Raw genomic sequence first — 20,759 nt, 5'->3', positions numbered from 1 at the left:
GCAGCTCAGGCTCAGAAGAAAGGCCTGCCAAGGCTCACACTGTGAGTCGAGCAATAGTACCTATCTTCCACTTTCATCTCTATGCTTGAACCTGTCGACCGGTGCTTCCTCCAGGCAGATTCAGCAACCTGAGATAGAACACGTCACCTTGGCTGATAGAGCTCACTGTGATCTCTGCAAACCTTCCTTTGGTGCATCAACCACAAAGAACAGTGCTACAGGCATGCATGGCAGCAGCCAAGGTCTGCTAAGTTTCAGCACCCCAGTGCAGCTTTGATGTCTTAGAACCCCAAATCCAGCCAGAAACCTGCATGTTCCCTCTTCAGAGCCCTAATTGAGCTGCCATGGCTGGGAATCCACGTGAGCTATTGCTGGGAAATAGTTTGTGTAAAAGTCTTACCTGCAGGGCTGCTTTTGCCGAACAAGTATTTGCCATTTGGTATTGTGTAATTGGAAGTGAGAAGCTGTTTCCTCAGTATATGCACCAGTTTGAGCCTTGCTCCAAGCCACGCAGCTTTGTTGGAGAATCAGCTTAGTGTGGAGCTCTGTGTAAGACTCAGCTTCTTGCAGCAGTTTACAAGAGATGGCACTTCTCGGTTTTCTGAGGTCTCCAGAGCATTTTCTTGAAAATGATCCAGGAAAGAGAAGCTCTGTAAATGTTGTATTGGTGCTTCCCTGCAGAGAGTGCCCTCTGAGTTTTGCGTGTTGAAGTCTTTGATTCTCAACCAGAGATGGTGGCTGGAGGATCATGAGGGCAGAAACTGGACATTAGTCCACTGATCTATTGTGAGTGATGCAGGGCAGCAGTTAGCCACAGAGCCTTGATGATGCAAGCTGTCCCTACTTATTCTGCTTGTGGAAGAGGGAGAATAGCACCAAAAGGGGAAAAAAAAAGCCAGAAAGGGAAAGGACTGCAAAGTTAGGAAGTGGTGACCTCTCCATCCATTAAGAAGGAAGCTGTTGCTCCTGTTGTGTGAATGATCTCAGACCTACTGTACAGGCTAGCAGCATGTAGAAAATTGCTCTATGCCACCTCTTCCCTTGGCACAGCTTGTGCCAAGTGATCCTCTGTGTATAAGTGTTATAATCCCCCCAACCCAGTCTTGCTAACCCCTGCTATTGTCACTGTCATCCCCTTCCTACATGTTGCCCCTTAAAATTCTGTGTCTCCATTTTTCTCTCCTCCTTCCTTTCTCCCCCCGTCAGTGGAGAACTGAGGACTCCGTCGACCATGTAAGTACCACTTGTGTGTATTCCAGGTTGGAAAGGAGGGGTTTGGTAAATCGATTTGTGAATTTTGTAGACACAGTGCTATCAAAACATCCCTTCCACTCCTTTAATGAGGCTGGAGAGTTACATTGTGAAACCTTCCACAAGCAGCAAATCCAGAGAAAATTGGCATTTAGATTTCTACTAAATGCAGAAAAGCAATTGACATTTCCTATAATCTGTATTTCCAGCTTGTTGCAGGGCAGTTTTAGGCAGGCTCAAGTGATCAACTCAGGAGGTGCATCCTACTTTCTGCAGTAGTTGGCCCACCGAGTTACATGGTAAAATTAGATATATAATCTTTAAACCACATTGATCGTAGTCATGAAAAATAACCTACACTCTCAACCGTGACCTTTGGTTGAAACAGAGATTGTAATAGGAAAACAATCACATTTAAACAGTTAAATCCAATTTTTCCCACATAATTTTGAAATACAAATTTGGAGGAACAAACTAGAAAATGACCTTTTTAGAGGCAGCAATTCAATTATGTGCCCTACTGTGAGCTTCCCTGGCACAATGCATTTCTCCTCCTGCGTTTTACGGAGGATTCTCGTGTGGAGTGTCTTTGTCATGACAGCACTGTGTTTACATTATGCAATCAGACCTTCTTTCATCCGTCCCTCATCTCTCTTCCCCTCCTCTCAGCTCGCTTGCTTTGCTCCCGGTGGCATGCTTTCGCGTGAGAATTTCTCTTTGCATGGATTTGGGAGGAGTGAATTCTCTTGGGATGTTCAGAGTCTGCAGGTTTTGTGTGAGTGCTTCCCCCGCGGGTCCATTGGCATCGATCGGACTGCGCGTCCACTCACTCGCACACACAATCTGCTGCAGGGGCGGAGTTGGGATTGGACTCTGGTTCACACGGTGATTTTGGCGGGGTTCTTGTTGGTGCTTGTTGATTTTTCTCTGGGCTGGCTGGTTCCGCGATGGTAACACGGTGATTTTGATGAGTAAGCCTGGGCAGGTAACCTGAACCAGCAGCACTGACTGGAAATCAGCAGGTTTAATAGTGTGCATGTTTGTGCGAGTGAGTGATGGGAGAGCTGGCTGTGCTCTGAGAGCAACCACAAGCGCCCCTCATACCCCTAAAGCTGGCAGGGATCCCCTGGGCAGAGATCAGACCCCTGAAGCAGCCTCTGACAGTGCCTTGTCCCTCTCCATTGCTACACTTTTTTTCTGAAAGGGTAAATAACCAACCCAGAGCCTTTTCCTCCTTTCAAAAACCTTCTCCAACCCCTTCTCCAGCCCAGTTGTCTCTTGCTCCCTTACCTGATAGGTTATTAGTGTTAAACAGCCCCAGTCCCTTTCATAACACCCACAGATAAACACAAGGGTGCCTGTACTGAGCTCGCAAAGAGCTGGTGAGCTCGCTGTGCTTGCTCGTTTGCAGGCCTGGCCAGGTGCACTTGGCACGAGTCATGTTGCTGCTGGAGGCCAGGAGGGAGGAGTCGTGCTCCCCTCTTTGATCTCGAAGTGCAGAGCCATGCCCTTCTCCTGCCCAGAGTAAGCCAGAGCATGCAGGAGTGCTAGCACCCTGCCGACTCTGCCCTCCTCCCAGACCTCCCACGGTGCAGGGTTTTCCCTCCAGGTCTTGCCAGTGCCTTGTGCTGACCCTGTCCCATCACTTCAGCGCTGTGCCTGGCAAGGAGGTAAACACACTGCTGTAGGACTGCAGGTGCTCCCTGCCTGGGGCCCCCGAGCCTCTCTGTGCTCCCTGCGGCTCTGCTGTGACAGACAATTTTAAAAATCCCCAAATTAGCCTCCAAGAGATTTCCCCAGCCAGCTGAACTGGCTTTTGCTCTGGTTCACAGCTCCACAGTCCTTTTACTCTCAGGCTTCACACAGGACCATATCTGGAGCAGATCTCCCTCTTGGCGGAAGCCGTGGGAGAGCAGAGCTGCTGACACAGGTTGCTGGTGGGTCCCTGAAAGGCCAAGTGTTAGAGGCAGGGGTTGAAATGAGATGGATGAGTGTTGGAGTGGCAGCAGTTGTTTGCTGCCTCTGTGCAAGATGTGTGTTTGAGTGCAATGCATGAGTGTGAATCAGTGAGTCTGTTGGTGTGTTGCTGTTGGAGACACTGATCCCAGTGCCCTCCTTTGCTCACTCTGGTAATAAGTATCTCTTCTTCTCATTTGCCCCTTCTCTGCCTCGTGGATGTGCCCCCAGGAGACGGTCATTGGAGGCCTGCTGCCAGAAACCACCTACTCCGTCACAGTCGCTGCCTACACCACCAAAGGAGATGGTGCCCGCAGCAAGCCAAAAGTCATCACCACCACAGGGGCAGGTGAGTGTGGGGAGTGGATGCCACAGCCTCTTAGGGGTGGTAGTAAAACCTCCCAGGAGGCATGGGGAGTACGGCCAAGGCACCTGTACAGGAGGAAGCGAGAGGGCTGGAGATGCTACAGAGGCACATACTCTTGTGATCTCCAGCCCTTACTTACAGGCTTTGCCACGGGATCACCTGAGCAAAGTACAGCAAACAGGTGGACAGATAGTGCCAGGGCCTGTGAGAGAGCAGTGCAACTCATGGGTCTGAGCTCATCTGCATAGGCCAGAGACCTGGGAAGAGGAAGCCTGAAAGTCCAGGCCTTCCCTCAGCTTTGGAGTTACGGCCTGTCCTCACCTTGTCCCCATAGACAAGTGCCATTTCTTGCTTCCTGTGGTGACTACAGTGTCACCTGGGATGGTTCCTGGCAAAGAGGGCTCCTCAGAGGTGCTTCTCAGCTTCCCCCCCAGCCACTGCTCTTGCTGTCTCCCCAGGATTACATAGCTGAGTCCAGCTGCTCCTAGAGCCGTGGTAAAATCTGGAATGCAACAAATCCTGCCATAGGAGTACCGCGGACACAACTTCTAGGTCCTGGTGATCCCAGCCAGTTTGGTTCTGCAGTGTCAGCAGAGACTTGTACCCTGTGCCTCGTGGAACACAGGAGCCTCTGCCTGGAGCAGGGGCACCCAGGATTTCATCAGGTGCTTTCCTCTGGATGTGGTCAAACTTGCCTTTGGCGGTGGCACCAACTAATTGACATTGTCTTGACCACGATTTCCACTCACTAGACCTGTCCTGCAACTGATAATCCTGCTGCTTCCTCACACCAGCCGCAGGAACAGTATTTACCACTTGTTATTATGGGAATGCAGCTTGTGCAAACTGAGAGCATTTGTTCCTGATGCTTTTAAACAGGGAACAGCTTGCCATCTCCTCCGCACTGCATATGGGGAGCTCCAGAGGTGGTTTCCACTGTCACAATCTCAAATGCTGTCTCCCTTGTGCCTCACCATGATGTATGCTCTGCTCATCACATTGCTACAGCTGTCCTATAAACAGGAAAAGCTTTCTAAACATACCGGTGTTGCACTGTAAACCACAGTGGGTCTTCCCCATGTTATGATGCACATTTGAAGTTAATATTTGGAATCAGCTTTGAAAATAATGTGTCCCTTAATACTAGCTGCTCTTAGACATTGTATTATGAGTGCAAGAAGGATGGCGCTGGCAGTGGAAATGTAATAGTATGTCTTGCTGTCTACAGAACCACCCCCAGAGCTGCCTTTGTACAGGCTTGTCTGCAGGCTTGACCTCAAAGGGGAGTGTTGGTATCGCCCTCTCATGGCAAAATCGAGGCATAATTCTGTCAAATACGTTTTTCTCGTGCTCATCTGTGGGCTCATACTTTTCAAAACTGTGCAAGGATATTTTATTTACCTAGGTTTGGCTACAGTCCCATTTTCATTTTCATATCAGTGGCCCCATCCCTTTGATTCTGAGTATCTTCCCTGTCAGTTGATTTGTTTACAAATCTGAGCTGATGTGAATTGAAGACACGTCCTTTTTTAACTGAAGGAGATCAAGGTATTAAACCACCAATTTAAATCCATCAGTTCCTAACCAGTGATGACAACATCCCTTGACTTGTGCAGCATAAGCAAAATCCTGTGGAACGCTTGTGTTCACCTTTCACATCGACACTGACATCACGAATCTGCTCATCAGCTAAACCAAAATGTATTCTGATGGCAAACAGCCCGCCCAGCTCTGCTTGCTGCCTCTGCAGATGGTAAAACTGCAAGGTTTCAGGATGAAATTTGTCTGCCTCCAGACAGATCAGGGTGCTGGACTTGGGCTTCTGTGTGTCTGTTGTGGTGCAGTGCACTGGGGCCAGCATGGCCTGGTGCTGCACACTAGCTGGAGTGTCTGAAGACCACTGATTGGGAGGACGGGATTCGTATCTTCTCTGAGTTAAATGTGATGCTTTGAGGTACCTTAAATCTTTCCTATAAAAGGGGATGAATTTTGGGGCTGGATATGGCAGAATTTATTGCCTGTTTAGATGGCAGCACATGGGAAAACAGCAGCCAAGAGCTGGCTGGCTCCAGCTTCCCTCATCACCGGATTAGGGTCAGTCTGCCTCTATCCATGTGAATTGTCTGTCGTCCTCTTCACCCTGTTGTCTGAACTTTCCCACTTTCCTCAATCCTCTTGGACTGAGCAGCACAGAAGCGGTCCTTCCTTGCCCTCCTTCCAGGCTATAGATGGTCATTGTGTGTTTATGTTGCAGTCCCAGGGAAGCCCACCATGATGATTAGCACGACAGCCATGAACACAGCCCTCATCCAGTGGCACCCACCCAAGGAGATGGTAGGGGAGCTGCTGGGTTACAGGCTGCAATACAGACGTCTTGATGAGGAAAAGATGAACACGATAGACTTCGGGAAGAGAGACCATCACTACACTGTGACCAACCTGCACAAGGGGGCCACGTACCTCTTCAAATTGTCTGCCAAGAACAGAGCTGGCCCAGGAGAAGAGTTTGAGAAGGAGATCACTACAGCAGAAGATGTGCCAAGCGGCTTCCCGCAGAACCTGCGTGTGGTGGGTCTCACCACTTCAACCACAGAAGTTGCGTGGGACCCTCCAGTCTTAGCAGAAAGAAACGGCAAGATAGTCAACTACACAGTGGTATACAGGGACATAAATAGCCAGCAGGACCTGGTTAATATCACCAAGGACACAAGTATCACTTTGACGAATTTGAAGCCCGATACCACTTACGACATCAAAGTAAGGGCCCGCACCAATAAAGGGGTTGGGCCACTCAGCCCCAGCATCCAGTCTCGGACAATGCCTGTTGAGCAAGGTAAGTGCCCATCTAACAAGCCCTATCAGCAAGCGAAAAGCCGTTGCTTCAGCTCATGAGGCTATGCTCCCCGTTGCTCTGACTTAATGAGATCAGGTACTTTGTGGCTCCCTAGTCTAAAACTAGTTCGGCGAGGGGAGGCTCAGCGAAGGTTTCCCTAAAGTTGCCATTTGGGGAAGAGGGGCGTTGGTGGTAGCTTAATTGCCTTCATTGCTCCACAGGCACACTTTGATGTTTTGTCTGTACATGAAAGGCTCCTGCTTGAACTGGAGCAGGCAGCTGGATAGGATGATCTGCAGATCCAGTACCTGAGCACCACTGTTCTTTGATCATGGCAAAGGGCCAAGAGAGTGTGAGTGGAGGGGGGAGAGAGGAACACTACAGTTAAGCCTATGACTTCCTTTCTGTGATGCTGGAAATTATAGTAAAAAAGCAAAACTCCACTGGAGACTGGAGACTTGGTAAAAAGGCAGCTGTTCTTTTCTCCTCATCTCACTTCTCTGCTGTAGCTGAACTGTTTGACCTCTGATGCTGAGATAGATAAAGAGAGACTTGGAACCGAGCTGCTGCCTGGCTCCCTCCTGACTTGGTCTTACAGTGCTCAAAAATCTTGTTTTTCATTCCAGTGTTTGCTAAGAACTTCCGCGTCAATGCTGTCATGAAAACGTCTGTGTTGCTGAGCTGGGAAGTGCCTGACTCCTATAAATCTGCAGTGCCTTTTAAGGTAAGAGTGGGATGCAGAGAACAGGGAGCTCCACCTCTGGTAGTGAGCAGGACAGTGGAAAGCAGCCGCTTGACCTGCCACACGATGTTTCCAGGCCATTAGACAAGAGATGAGCAGAGCAGGGTCATATTGCTCACTGGCCTGGAGTCTTGTGGAGCTCCGATCTCCAAGCCCAAGTTAGGTAGCTGCTCTTGCTTTTGAGCACCTGTGCATGATCTGTGGCACACAGTAGAGCACATTGCTGCTTGCTTTCCTTCCTCTCACTTTTCTCGAGCCAGAAGGTGGTGTAGTTTTATTAATTTCTTTCTGTTTTGATCAGTTGTGGAATAGCCAATAAGCACTTGGCTCATGGTAGCAAAGCAGGAGTGAGTAATGTTGGCTAATGCACACACTGGCAGTACCAAGCAATGAAGGCATGCACTGGGCAGAGAATGGGGATGTCTCAGTGATCATAATACGTATTTCTGGCTTCTCACCATCCAGTTAGGAACCCATCTTGACCACAGCAGCTTCTGCTAAATACCCACTCCTCACTTAATAGTGCCCCGAATTACTTGCCTTTTTGAAGGGAAATGGAAACTGGTCCAGCACCCCAAATCCCTGATGCTTTTCTCGTGAGCATTTGCAGTGGTTTTTCACACAACCCCAGTCAGTGCTTCACTCCATCATCAGCTTTCTCAAGTATCTCGTTGCCTGGTAATCACTCAGCTGGGACCTACCAGTCACGCTGGCCATTGTAGCTCCTCAACAGTGGTTACACAAGCTTGTCCTGATGCCCGATTCAAAGTCAAAGCACAAAAAATTATAAACGTGATTCAGTTGCAGGAGATCACCAGGACAGGGTGGTCTGAAAACCAGCCAAACAGTTAAACTTGAGAGAGACTCCTCCTGCAATGTGTCCTGTCTCAAACATCCAGATGGCCCTAATGAGTTATTTCAGAGCAGTGGGGCAAATGCATAGTCTAAAGGAATGAAGGAGAGAAGCATTGTCACCCTTACAGAAGGTGTTCAAGGTGTGAGCAGCACAAGATGTGTCAGTGCAGAGGGAACTGCAGGAATGGCTGCTGCTCTCTTCTCTCCAACACAGTTCTGTAGTTGTCATCCACCAGGCTCTAGACAGCACTTACGACCTGATGTCTTGCTTCTTTAGTCAGCTCCCCGGTGTATAACACTGAGGTGGGAGGAAGACTAGAATGTGGTGGAAATTTCTGCAGATCTCAGCTTCTCTCCCTTGAGAAACAAAACCAACATGTCCCATCACCAAAGATAATTTTCCACCCAGTCTCAGCAGTTGCCTACAAAGGTGGACAGGGGTGGGAGCAGCATGACTTCCCTCCTTGCACATGCACCCTGCCATGCCATGCCTAAAGAGCAAATGCAATGCCTGCATGAGTTGTGGGGGATCCATGGCCAGGGCAACAAGGGGAAGGTCTTTAACTACATCAACATCAAAGTGTGTGAGCACCTTCCTTGTTACTAACTCTCCTTGTTTAAATCCTGAAGCTGAATTACCACAATCAATAGCAGGCACTTGTTAACATGCATGTTAGCTGAAGCAGACAAGGCTTTTGTGAAGACCTCATGGTATTCAAAGCTTTCCCGGGGTAGGATGCATTAGGATCACTGCTCAGATATCTGGCCGCAAGTAACTTCCCAAAGCCTGGTCACTTTGCACTCTACTTCATCTTGCCTTATTCCTGTGGCACAAAGCCCGTGTCTCTATCTGACAGCACTGTGCTAGAAGGGGACAGTGTGACCTTTGGAGCATTACCACCACGTAAAGATTGTGGAGTGGTTGGAGGTAGCCAGGAGCCAAGGATGTAATTCTGATGCCTTGTATTGCAGCAGACTGTGACTCAGGGTCTGCCCCTGCTGCGGGTTAACCCTCAGGTGGCACAGGAGCAGATGGCTTTAGCGACTTGCTAACTGAAGAGCAGTCATGCAAGCGAGAGTATTAGAAGGATATTTCTCTAATAGTGTCTTCTTTCTATTAATATTCGCAGGCTTGCAGACACACATGAGTCAAGGCCAGGAGCTAAGGGGGTCAGCTCCAGGTCATTGATTGTGCTACTCAAAAGAATCCTTAACCTTCAGGACTTCGTATTTTTATAAACAAGGTTCACCTCTCTCCTCTAATTCAGGAACACGGGGTGCTGAGGCCAGAGCCTAATACTGTAACTAGCATAGCAGATAAATCTCCATGGGAACAATTAGTATTATCTACACCTGATAAACAGTCTCATGCTAAATCTATGTCCCAAAGGGTGTCATATTCTACTTTAACAGATTTAATTAAAGTAGATATTGTTCTGACAATGAATAGTGAGGCACAGGGAGGACTGGAGCTTTTTTTTCATAGAGGATGAACTGAGACCTTACAAATTTTCATTGCCACCAAATCAATAATGAAGGCTTGAGTTGTCATTGGGGAATTTTCACAGCTTCTTCTGGTGGAGGAGACAAATTCCTTGTAAAATGTTGCCCAGCAGTTGTGGTGGAAGAGAGGCAGTATTCCTTTTCTATTCCAGTGTGCTTGCAGTAAGCTGTTCTGGAGCTTTCATGGAAAGTGCAAGATAGATGCAGCCTTCTCCTTGGGGAAACTGCACTTTCTGAGACACATTCTTCAACTTAAGAGTAGGATGGAGAGTATATTGGTTAAAGGCAGCATCACAAGGTATTCTACAAATGGGGAGAAGGAACAGCAGCTTTTGAAAATCATTATGATACAGGTTTGAAAATAATCCCTGAGGATGCTGCGCAGTGCTTTCTTACAGTGTATCCCATGGAATGTAGTAATTAACTCCTGCACGCGAAAAAAGCAGCCTTGTCTACTTCTCCATCAAGTCATTATCTTTTCCAGTGTTGCACACTATGTGTCTTTTCATCTTTTAGTTTAATACATTCTTTCCTGCCTTGAAATCAAGCAGCAGACTTTCAGCAGTGACATTTGGACCCACCTAGCTTTGCAGTTGCTCTGTTGTGGGTAAGAGCAGCACAAATGACATTTTACAGCAATCCATGGGCTAGTCAGCAACGTTTGGCAGTTAGAGCCCTTGGGCCAGATTTACTGCTGACTTAAGTAGTTACCAGTGGGCCATGATGCAACCTCTAAATAGCATTCCTGCTTGAGCTCCCGGGCATCTTCAGCTGCACACGAATGACTGTTTCTGAACCCTTATGTTATCGTAAGGTTTGTGTAGAGGCCATAACTAATGGTGCATAAGATTGGAGAAGACAATGTGTTATGGCAGGTGAAGGAACGTAGAACTGCTGCAGGAGCTGTGAAAATGGGGGATGGTGGAGCATGCTTCAGGAAAGCATTGCAAATGCCAATTTCACTGTCTTTGTTCAATGGCACTAGAAATCATCATCTAATGTCAGGACTGAATTGGAAACTGTGTCCTGGCCAGTTCCAGTGCAGAGTAAGCAGAGAAACTCTGAAGTACCTAATGATCTCTTCTTCCTCCTCTCACTCCAGGAGAACAGCTATGTCCCACAGAGATGGCTCACGTGCAGGCGAGCACCTTCCCTAGAGCACACACAGAAGCAGTTTATTAGAGAAGCATTCGTGATGAGAGATCTCATCTGAGAGGCAATGGAACAATTTGTGGCCTTTGCATGCTTCCAGCATAGCTCTTAATGTTGGAAGCTTGGTTTTGTTCAAGTCTTTGTTGGAGCACATGAAGGTTCCATGTTCCCCCAGAACACCTCTGATTAGCTGTCATCTGGAAAGTCTGGACCTGCAAGGGGTGGTGCTGGAGCAGACAGCAAAGCTGCTAAGATGACTTGAGGTCTAGCAATCCTGTCTTTGTTGTGCCTGCTTCTGTGTCAGAGCAAGGTGAAACCTGATGCTAAATATCCAGTATTTAGTGCTGTAAGAAGCATTTCTTCTTTATATTTTCTTTTTTTTTCACTCACTTTAGCACCACTCTGATGTACATGTCTTTGGAGAAAGGGATTAAAGCCCAGGAGAAAATATCTTAAGAGGAGTTGCAGAAGAGAACAATTCCCTCTGGCCATCCTACCTCTCCTGAGCATAGGGCAGCCAGTGCAGGGGATGTGTCCATGCAAACCTGTGTTATTTTAGTACTTGGTACTTATTTTTATAGTTCATCCCTGAAGATTGAGGCTTGTCAACAAATGAGATCGGTTGCTTCTCTTCTCCATTGCTGGCTCCTCACTGTGGCTCTTTTACGTGTTGGGAGTCTCTTCTCAGCAACAAAAAAGCTGGGGCTCCTTTCCTATCCTGACCTTCGTGCAAAGTGACCTAAAGAGGGTTTGAAGTATGCTGCGCACACCGCTGTTTGGATAACACAAAAGCTGAGCTGCAAATTACAGGCCTAGCCTGGTTCTTGTGGTCCACTGTCCTTCAGACCTCTTTGCAGGGCCACCCTTCTCCCTGCTTCACCGCAAAATATTAGAGTAGTGCTAATGAGCTCCCCTTGTGCCAGCAAGCTGGCAACATTCTGCCACCTGCTAAAAAGGTGACTTGGAAGGAGAGTTTGGTCGCTCCCTTGCTTCTTGTATCAGCCTGAATGATGGGCTCAGCTGGTGAAAAATCCGTTTTACTTCAAGTAATTTTTCTTCCACAGAGCTGTCTGCTCTGTCCCAAGGCTGCTGTTGGAAGGAGCACGTTTTATGGTGTGGTCTCTGCCTGTAGCACGTAATAGCTGCCACGGTTTAACATGCTGCAGCTCTGCCAGTTTTTGGCATGCTGTGTCTCTCCAATGCTATCCACAATCCAGCTGGACAGTTGCCTGGTGGAAGGAAACATGCTGCTTTATCATAGCTGGGGCACAACCTCTGGTCTCTCTGGTTCTCTATACCCCATTTGTCTTTGTCTCCATGAACTGTTTGAATTTCTGGCTTTCCAGAGGCAGTCATTTTTGGGTGCAGGGGTTGTTCCAGTAGGATCAGGATTGAGGTTCTCACAGCAGATGAGGGACATTTGGTGCAGTTAATACAGCAGCGCCCGTGGCTGCTGTGCCTGGTGGGAGATGGGGGTCCTGCTTATCTGCAGCAGGGAACTGAGAAGATGCTGTTAGCTGAGGGACCAGTGGGCCCAAGGCAGGAAGCTGTGCATGGGGGCTGCCAACTGCCTGTGCCACCAGCAGGCCTGCTCTGCCCTGCACTACTGCAAGCATGGCAGGGGAAAGCAGCTCTGACCTCTTGCCCACGGCCGCAGCATCTGTTGTCATGGCAACAATGGGATGTCACACCTGCAGAGCCCTGTTATAGCTCTGCATAGGATTTGTTGGATTGTTGGTGAGGCATGTAACCTCCAGTCATGCTAGGAAGGGGATGGTCTGTGTTAACCATTCCATCAGGCGTGAGCTGGGAGACACAGGAGTGACACCAATTTAAAACAGACGGGATTTTACACCAAAAGCATATTGTGTGTTGTAGCCTTGTGAGACAAGAAACAAAGACCCATTCATCTCCACACGAGGGCAAAGCACAGCCATCTGGCTTCCTCCCCCAAACCGACACTGAAAAGCAGCACATGTGGCACCACCAGCCTCACCGTTGGCACCAGCCACCCAGGCTTTGCCGAGATTACCCGTTCTCTGCTCCATCACTGTAAGGCACAGGGAGCACAGCTCGACCCTCTGCTGGGGGTTGCTGTTCTTTAACTAAAGATTTATGGCTGTTTATGAAGCATAAAGTAGTCGAACCACCTGAGGATGAGCCCAGAGCCAAATTGTCATCTTCAACGCTGCTATTTTGAGTGTGAGTTTTCATCAGCAGCTGTCAGCTGCATGAGCATGTCTTTTTCCCGTTTCAGATTCTGTACAATAGCCAGAGTGTGGAGGTGGACGGCCACTCGATGAAGAAACTCATAAGTGACCTCCAGCCAGACACGGACTATTCTTTTGTGCTAATGAACCGTGGGAGCAGTGCTGGAGGGCTCCAGCATCTCGTCTCAATCCGCACCGCTCCTGATGTCTTGCAAAGCAAACCCATCGCCACAAACAAGTACATACAGGAAGGAAAATTCACACTTGCCCTTCCCAAAGTCCAGACCACTGTGCCAGTTAGGTAGGTGCTGTGCCTGGGCATTGAAGGCAGGGTGGGGGGCTAGAGATGAGGAAAAAAAGGCAGAGCAGACCTCTGCCAGCCCTTGGATTTTGTAACCTAGGAGTGAATTTCCGAGCAGGCTATGGTACAGAGCCAGGCATTTACTCGTAACAGGGGATCATGCTGCTGGCTCTTTCTGAGCAAATATTTGTGTGCAGTAAAATTAAGACAATTCTCTGACAGTTTGCCCTCACCCTGGTGGGTACACTCCAGATGCTACCAGCAAAAACACAGTTGAGGATCAGGAGGGACTTTCTCTGATGCTGTATAACATCCTTTAAATAAATAATGCCTAAAGCCTCAAGGAGATTAAAAAAGCGAGTTTGTGGAAGTCTCATTCGTTACTGTGGTATCCTTGTGCTGAAGCACAATTCCCCCAGGATTCTTGCTACAATCCGATTATATAAATGTCCTTCTCACAGCTCCTACACCACCCTCTGGAGCACAGTCTGTAGATCTTCATTAACCTAATGAGGGCTAACGGGAGTATTATCTTCTCTGGTGCAGCTCGAAACCCAGCCTCGTCCTTCCTGAACCCAGGGCAGGGAAGGAACAGGTTGTCTCTGGGAGGTATATGGCACATTGTTTGGCGACCTGCCGGAGAGATGACTTAGGGTCCAGTGCTTATGGTTTCTTTCCTTCCCAGGTGGTACTACATTGTGGTTGTGCCAGCAGATCAGAGCACCAGCAGCCCAACTGCTCGGTGGCGAACACCTGATGAGATGGAGCTGGACCAGGTAGGAGACTGTAGAGCTGCTGTGATGGAAGTGGCTCCCAGGTAGCCCAGGACATTTTGCCCAGGCCTCCTGGCAATAGCATGGATGCAGCAAAAGAGGTGCAGGCTGTATGTCAGAGGTGGGATATGCAGTGCACTCAGCCTTTCTTGGGTGGTCACAGCATGTGGGAAGCAGGCTGGAGTCAAGCAAGAGAGGAGACACCTCCCAGAATGTGCCCGATGAGGAGATGGCATTTGAGTGTCTCAGAGCTCTGCCCAGGACAGATCCTGTCTCAGGATGTACACTGTTTGTAGCCTTTTTTAGCTGAAGCAACCATGCTGATTTTGAGAACAGGCTAGAAGAAAGAAGTATTATTTACAGTTTATTAAGCGGTTCTGTCAGGAGGCTTCATTCTCTCTGAATTGGACCTAAGCTCGCAGTTTGAACCAAGAGTTAACTCTAGGATCTAAGAAAACCTGCAAAGGCCCCTTCATGCTTGCTTGTTAAAGGCTTTCGGCATTCACCAGCCTGTTCACCCAAAGAAGCAGCTTACTCTGTGCTGCAGTCTGCCAACACCAGCAGATGTGGGTGTCAGGAGAGTCCCACACAAGGGGATTGTGGGCTCACTCTTCCCTGCATGCACTCCCTACCCCAAAGTAATAAGGAAAAATTCCAAGAAATCACACAGAGAAGGGCCATTCAGAAAACAAAGTTGCAAACTTGAAGTACTCAGAAATTACAAAGCATTAGAAACTGTAAGTCAGCCGCTGCTTATCAGTAATCTTTAATTACATGATTGCACAGTCTTTTCCATGGGGTCCCAGCTCACAGCGTGTGTTGGGGGATCTTGTGTGATGGAGAACCATCATCTGTAGACCTCCTGAATCATTTCATTGCAGAAGTTGGAAAACATCATAAGAAGTAGAAGACTAGGATTAGAAAGGATGGTTTCGTTGTGAACTTTAGGTGGCTGAAAGCTATCAAGAGAACAGATTTCTATTTCTATTTCACTCAGCCCTGGGCAAATGATTGAAAATAAAATTTTCATTAGCAGCCACTGTCTTGTATGTTCTAGTTTTTTAGAGTGCCCAGTTTGAGATCCTGGAGCCTCATTTACAAAGCCTAAGCATCCCCAGCTGCAGAGAAAGTCAATAGGAGCCCCGCTGGATACAGTCAATGCTATAGAAAAAATGCTAAGTTTTCTTTAAAAAGAAAACAAGCCAACGTCTTTTCAATTTGACATTCAAAATTACTGGACTTTTTTTACATTAATGTCCCTGTGTCTCTGTTCTCTGTCTTTAAAATTAGGATAATCGCTTTCATCTCACCTCATATGGGTGTTTGAAAGATAAGATCGTTAATGTTTGTGAAGCACTTGTAATATTCTAGTGATCAGCACCATAGAAAAGCCCATGAGGAAATTATTAATTTTGTCTTCAGAGCTGGATTTGAATAGTAAGCAATAAACAATGCCTCGGGCTGCACAATACAAAGAAGAAAACAAAATACGGAATAGCTGCTCTTTGATTAAGCACTGTCTGTCCTGCGTATTTGACACAGCTGGAGAGTTACAGGAAAGAGTGTGTGACCATGCAGTCACGGATTGTAACACAGTGCACACACTGAAGGCTGAATTAATTTTGCACAGGCAATACTAATTTTCTAATTTAGCAGGATCTGAACTTTGCAAGCCTGGTGTTCTTTTGATGCCGGTTTTTTTGATGTATGTTATATATGTCAGTGGCAGCAGCATCTAACAACCTTAACCACAACTGGAGCCCTATGGTTTCATGCACATACAGCTATGCTTTCTGCCCCAAAAAGCTCAGCTGTAATTTCAGCCAAGATACAAGAGATGTGTGTAGGGAGCAAACGCTGCCATCCAAAGGCTATGTTTTTCCCTTTTCCCCCTATGGTGACAAGGCTATTTGTGAAACAGATTTCTTCATCCCCTTTTCCTTTTCCCTTTCTTTTCTTTCCTTCCTATTTTTTGGTGATACTGCAATAAGCTTTAGCTTTTCTAAATTGCTCCGACATGAGTATTCATAAGAAGGCAAGGATGGACTGTCAAGTGGAAAGAGTGGGGGGGTGCATTACCCATCTTTTCCTCCTCAGAGTGAGCTCAGCTCAGCAGCATGGCTTTGTGTTCACATCACTGTCTTCTGCCCCACTGATGTTCCCTGTCTACTCTGACAATGCTGCGCTGATACATTTGTGTGTGAAATGTATTTCATGCCTCCTTCTTCATTTTAAATTAGAATTTCTGTTCCAAGCCTGATACTTGGTTTTATTCATTAGAAAAACATCTTTAAACATCTGAGAGTCTTTCTTAGCAGTGTAATTGAATTTTTGTGTGTTTATATCCTTTTTCATGAATTTGTGGCTGACTATGAAATTTGCCATTTTTACTCTGAACATCCCATGAAATCTGTTACTGTTCTGTGTGATTTACACGAAGCTCTGTCTGCTACCCAGCAGCAGGTGAAATATCAAGGCACTGACAGAAGGGAAGGACACAGCAAATGTCATTTTTTCCCTATACATCAGTGTCAGCTGATGTACATCCCTATGCATAAAGTGTGAGTTGCTGTCCAGACCAATATTTGGGACACAGAACATGGTCCGGTTCCCTCACAGCCCATTGAGATACATTAACTCAGGCTGACAGGCACAGCCAGGTTATCTCAGCCCTAACATTCATTGTGTTGGCATCCCAGGGCTCAGGACTTTCCCAAAGCTGAGCTTCTGGTGGAGGTTCTTGCAGTGAGGGTCTGCAGACAGGTGCTACAGCAATGCCTAAATGTATAACACATCTCTCTGGGGTTTTTTGTACCACTACATCCAAATCAAACCTGGTATCATCTCCATTCCCTTCCACCCTGCTGAGTCCTGATGTAACAGTGTAAGGTGGTGTCATGCTGGGCAAAATGATAGTGATGCACCTTGTTTGTCCCCAGTTGCTGGAGGCCATAAGCCAAGGGAGTCAGAGCAGGCGCCAGCGACGCCAAGCAGACAGACTCAAGCCCTACATTGCTGCTCAAGTGGATGTGCTGCCTGAGACATTCACCCTGGGAGACGAAAAGAACTACAAAGGTTTCTACAACAAGCCCCTGTCTCAAGACCTGAGCTATCGCTGTTTTGTGCTGGCCTCGCTGGAGGATGGGGACACGGTAAGGACTTTCTGCTGGGGGAGCACTGCCCTTCCTGGCAGAGCTGGGGTGGGCTCAGTGCAGGCAGGGTGAACAATTACTGCAAGCCAGGATGATGGAGTTTTCTCGTAAGAGAGGAGAGTGAGCCTGCATAGCTGGTCTCAACAAGCTGAGGCAGCCATGGGAGTTGACTTGATAGATGGTGTTGTTGGAGGGAAATGGCACGTACGTTTGACATAACAGATGAGAGTGGAGGGCAGTGTCAACAAACGTGCTCTACACAAGCTCAGTTGTGGCTTGGTGGGCTGTGCTCAGAGCAGAGCTTGACACAGAGTTGGGGTGGGATAGGTTCTCATTCTGCTTTTGTCCAAGTAAATGACTGTGGTGAACAGCCCCTTAGAATCCTGCCCTGCACAGTGGCTGTTGAGGCTCTGCAGTGAACAGGATGCTTCCCCTGCTAACCTGCCTTCACAGGCTCTTCTCTGGCCAGAGTGTCACTTCCAGCTGACATCTGGAGAAGCAAACCTGCATCCCATCACAGTGGGTTGTCAGCAGAGCAAAGCGGCACAGTTGCCTGCTGCACAGGGATTCTTGCTCCTGTGTCTCCTTGATAGAGGCAAATGGGCTCTGCCTTTGTCAGCAGCATGCTTCCAAGCACATGGGGCCTAGGCATGTGAGGGGGAAGGCAGTAGCTGATGAAATAAACAGGCAGTAGCACAGTAAGACCTGTCCAGCTGTAAACATGAAGGACAGGAGTGGTGATGGAATCTGTAGCAGCGGCCAGTGTGTAAATAATTAAAATAATAGAGATGCACAGAATCCTTTGGTCAGCTTCCAGCTGTGGCTTCCTTCTTCAACCTTGTTTGCTTGTAATGGCTCATTAGGGCTGGTCAAGTTCTTCATTACTCATCCAGCTCACATGTTCTTGTGGCAAGATGTGCATGCTGGTAAGAGAAAGAGAGTCAGAAACTAGCAGCAAGATAAGGCAGCAGCCTTAAGATGTGCTATCCTGACAGCCCCTGTCAAGAAGAGATGACCTTAACTAGCTGATTCAGAATATCATCATCATCATTTCCCTAGCATTGATCTGCCACAGCCCTCCAGTGAACCACCTGCCAGCAGTTATTACACCCTGCTCCTTCTGCATCCCCCACTGTATCATATCTGGTTTTTTGTGAGACATAAGGCACTCTGTCCAAGGCTGCGTGATATCTCCCCCACTCAGCTCCTCTTAAATCGCTTGCTCTGGTGTCAGCAGGCAAGTGTAACATTGCCATTCTTCAAAGGCAAAGGGGAGTGTGGTTGCAACACCATCTCTGGAGAGCAGGGGCACATGCACCTTGCAGTCTGCCTTTGGAAATGCCACTGAGATAACTGTCTTTCTGATCTCTTCTGCTTCTGTTTTCTCTTGGAAGGAGGCATCTCCAAAGCGCATCTTCAAAAAATATGAATCTTTGTTCCTTGTACAAAGCTTTGGAGATGGACACATGTTACTTTGCTGCACAGGCCAGCATGCTCCTTCCCCCCACCTAATGCAGTTTGATCTTTCTGGGTAGTTATAGGCAAAGCCTTTGTGCCTTCCTCATGGAGTAGCCGCTTGCCCATACATATAGGGGAGCCCCAGGCCTTCTGCCCCATCCTCTTACTACCAACGTAGCGTCGTCTTTGTCTGCTATGCTCAGATAGAGCTGTTGCTGACTCCTTGCCCCATTGTTTGAAATAGACAAGGGGTGTAGGAACAGGCTGATGGGTTGCAGTGATCCCATGCAGATTCCGTTTAGGAGTAGAGCTGAACCAGGACCCAGCAGCTATTTCAGGATCACTGAAAAAGGGCTGAAAGGTTTCACAGACAAAGCAGGAACCACCCCTCCAGCCAGTGGCATCTCTGACCGCTGATAAATCTGAGGAGAGCAGCAAGGATGCTGCACCTGAGTGTGCTGCCAGAAAAATGTCACAGATAAGAGCATTTTCTGTACTCCATGCATGTTTGAAACCAGGCTGGCTGGAATCAAGAGCACCTGAGAGGAGATCAAGACATGCATTTGCGTGACACCAGCACACTTGATTTTTCCCTTTCTTCTCAGATGCAGCCAGACATGAAGTGCGTGTTTAAACTTCGACCTTAAAGCAGATTTATAGATCCATGGGCACCTTTTCAGTGACTGAAACTTTCTATGGCAGGAGCAGAGCTTTTCTAGCTCCCTAATGCCAGGCAGCAGGTACTGCTCAAAAGCCACAGGCACTGAACTACTACAGCTCTAGCCCTCTGACAGGGAGAAAGGATTACTTTTTGCAGCACTTAACCCTTCTGATCCAGCAAGGCTGAGCTGTGAAGGGACAGCACAGTTCCATAAACCTTAGCAACAGCAGCAGAACAAGCCAGGTGCAGTGTCATTTTTCTGCAGGAAGGGTTTGGGTCTCTGCTGATCCCATCTTGCTGGTGGGGCTAGAAAGCTGTCCCTTTGGGTTGCAGAAGTCTCTGGAAAGGAACCTGTAAACATGAGCTCCTTTCCAAGGTGTGTTTATCAGGGCTGAGACATCAGGTAGAAAATGGTCCTGTTATTTTGTTCCTTTAAGAAAACCACACAGCCCAGCAGGGGTTTTCCTAATATAGCCCTGTCCTGGAGAGTTGTGTTGATATCAGCACAACAGGTATTATAAACCACTTAGGAATCATCAGCCAGCCCCACTGAGCAATTGGTTAGGATTCAAAAGCCTGTGATTTGGCTCGAAGAGAATCCAGGACTGGCAAGTGACTTAGCTGGGCTGCTCCAGTTTGGCACCTGGAGGCCAGGTCTGCCAGCCAGGAAGTTACTGGCACTGAGAATGTTTTGCACCAGGAAGAGACTGTTTCCACCTGACCTCTTCCTGATGGGAGGGAGGATCCAGGTGTGCTGCTGGAGTTTGAGAAGCGTGACCATTCCCTGCTGGCCAGAGGCAAGGGAAAACCTCTGCATTTCAGGGATGTAGCTATTGCTTTAGCATAATGGATGCTTGCTTTTCTCTCCCTCTGCTGCCGATGCTGCTCAGAAGAGATATGCAGCCAGCCCCTACTCAGATGAGATCGTGATGGAAGTGGCTTCAGCAAAGCAGCAGGATGAACCGGAGATGCTGTGGGTGATGGGACCTGTCTTGGCTGTGATATTAATCATCATCATTGTCATTGCTATACTCCTCTTCAAAAGGTGAGATCCGGTCCAGGACATAGCAGTTTCAACATGAGCACTACAGATGATGGCACTTGCAAGACCCTCCTTCCTTCAGAAACGTGGTGCTCTGACAGACAGTCCTTGGTGGTCACAGGGAGGAGGAAGGTCTCTATCTGGCACAGCAGAAGGCTGCCCTATAAAGCAGCAGAAGGGCTAGGCATGCAGAAAGTAATTAATGTCAGCCCCAGGACACTGAGCTGCTGTGGATTCTGAAAACGTGTGAGCTATGGGACAGAGGAGGGCAGCTGTGTCCATATAGCCAGTCTGCTGCTAGTCTCTGGTCTCACAGCTTGCATTTGCAGCCTTGGGGACTTCTCTAGTACTGGTTTTCTGTGGAAATCGCCTGCTTGATGTCTGGCAGGTACCCCCACTACTGTGAATTTTGACTGAGGAACATGTCCTTGGCAGTGAGAACAGAGCATGGATGTGACAGACTGAAACCAGAGTAGGAGCTCTCTTTTTGAGGCCTCTCAGTC

At 48.0% G+C, this 20,759-nt stretch overlaps 1 protein-coding gene across 1 annotated transcript in view; it reads left to right on the top strand.

Moving 5' to 3' along the window:
• The window catches only part of PTPRF (protein tyrosine phosphatase receptor type F), a 254,311-nt gene that overhangs the window by 197,874 nt on the left and 35,678 nt on the right, over positions 1-20,759 (top strand). Inside the window, exons 12-19 of the mRNA XM_080624134.1 lie at positions 1,207-1,233; positions 3,439-3,556; positions 5,829-6,407; positions 7,034-7,131; positions 12,917-13,170; positions 13,856-13,946; positions 16,883-17,095; positions 20,105-20,259. Of these exons, the coding sequence (XP_080480260.1) occupies positions 1,207-1,233; positions 3,439-3,556; positions 5,829-6,407; positions 7,034-7,131; positions 12,917-13,170; positions 13,856-13,946; positions 16,883-17,095; positions 20,105-20,259 (1,535 nt within the window). The remainder of the gene's footprint in view (positions 1-1,206; positions 1,234-3,438; positions 3,557-5,828; positions 6,408-7,033; positions 7,132-12,916; positions 13,171-13,855; positions 13,947-16,882; positions 17,096-20,104; positions 20,260-20,759) is intronic.

Source organism: Psittacula echo (genome assembly GCF_963264785.1).
Source record: "Psittacula echo genome assembly, chromosome: 7".
Taxonomy (NCBI): Eukaryota; Metazoa; Chordata; class Aves; order Psittaciformes; family Psittacidae; genus Psittacula; species Psittacula echo.
This window is presented reverse-complemented; position numbering and strand designations above follow the sequence as displayed.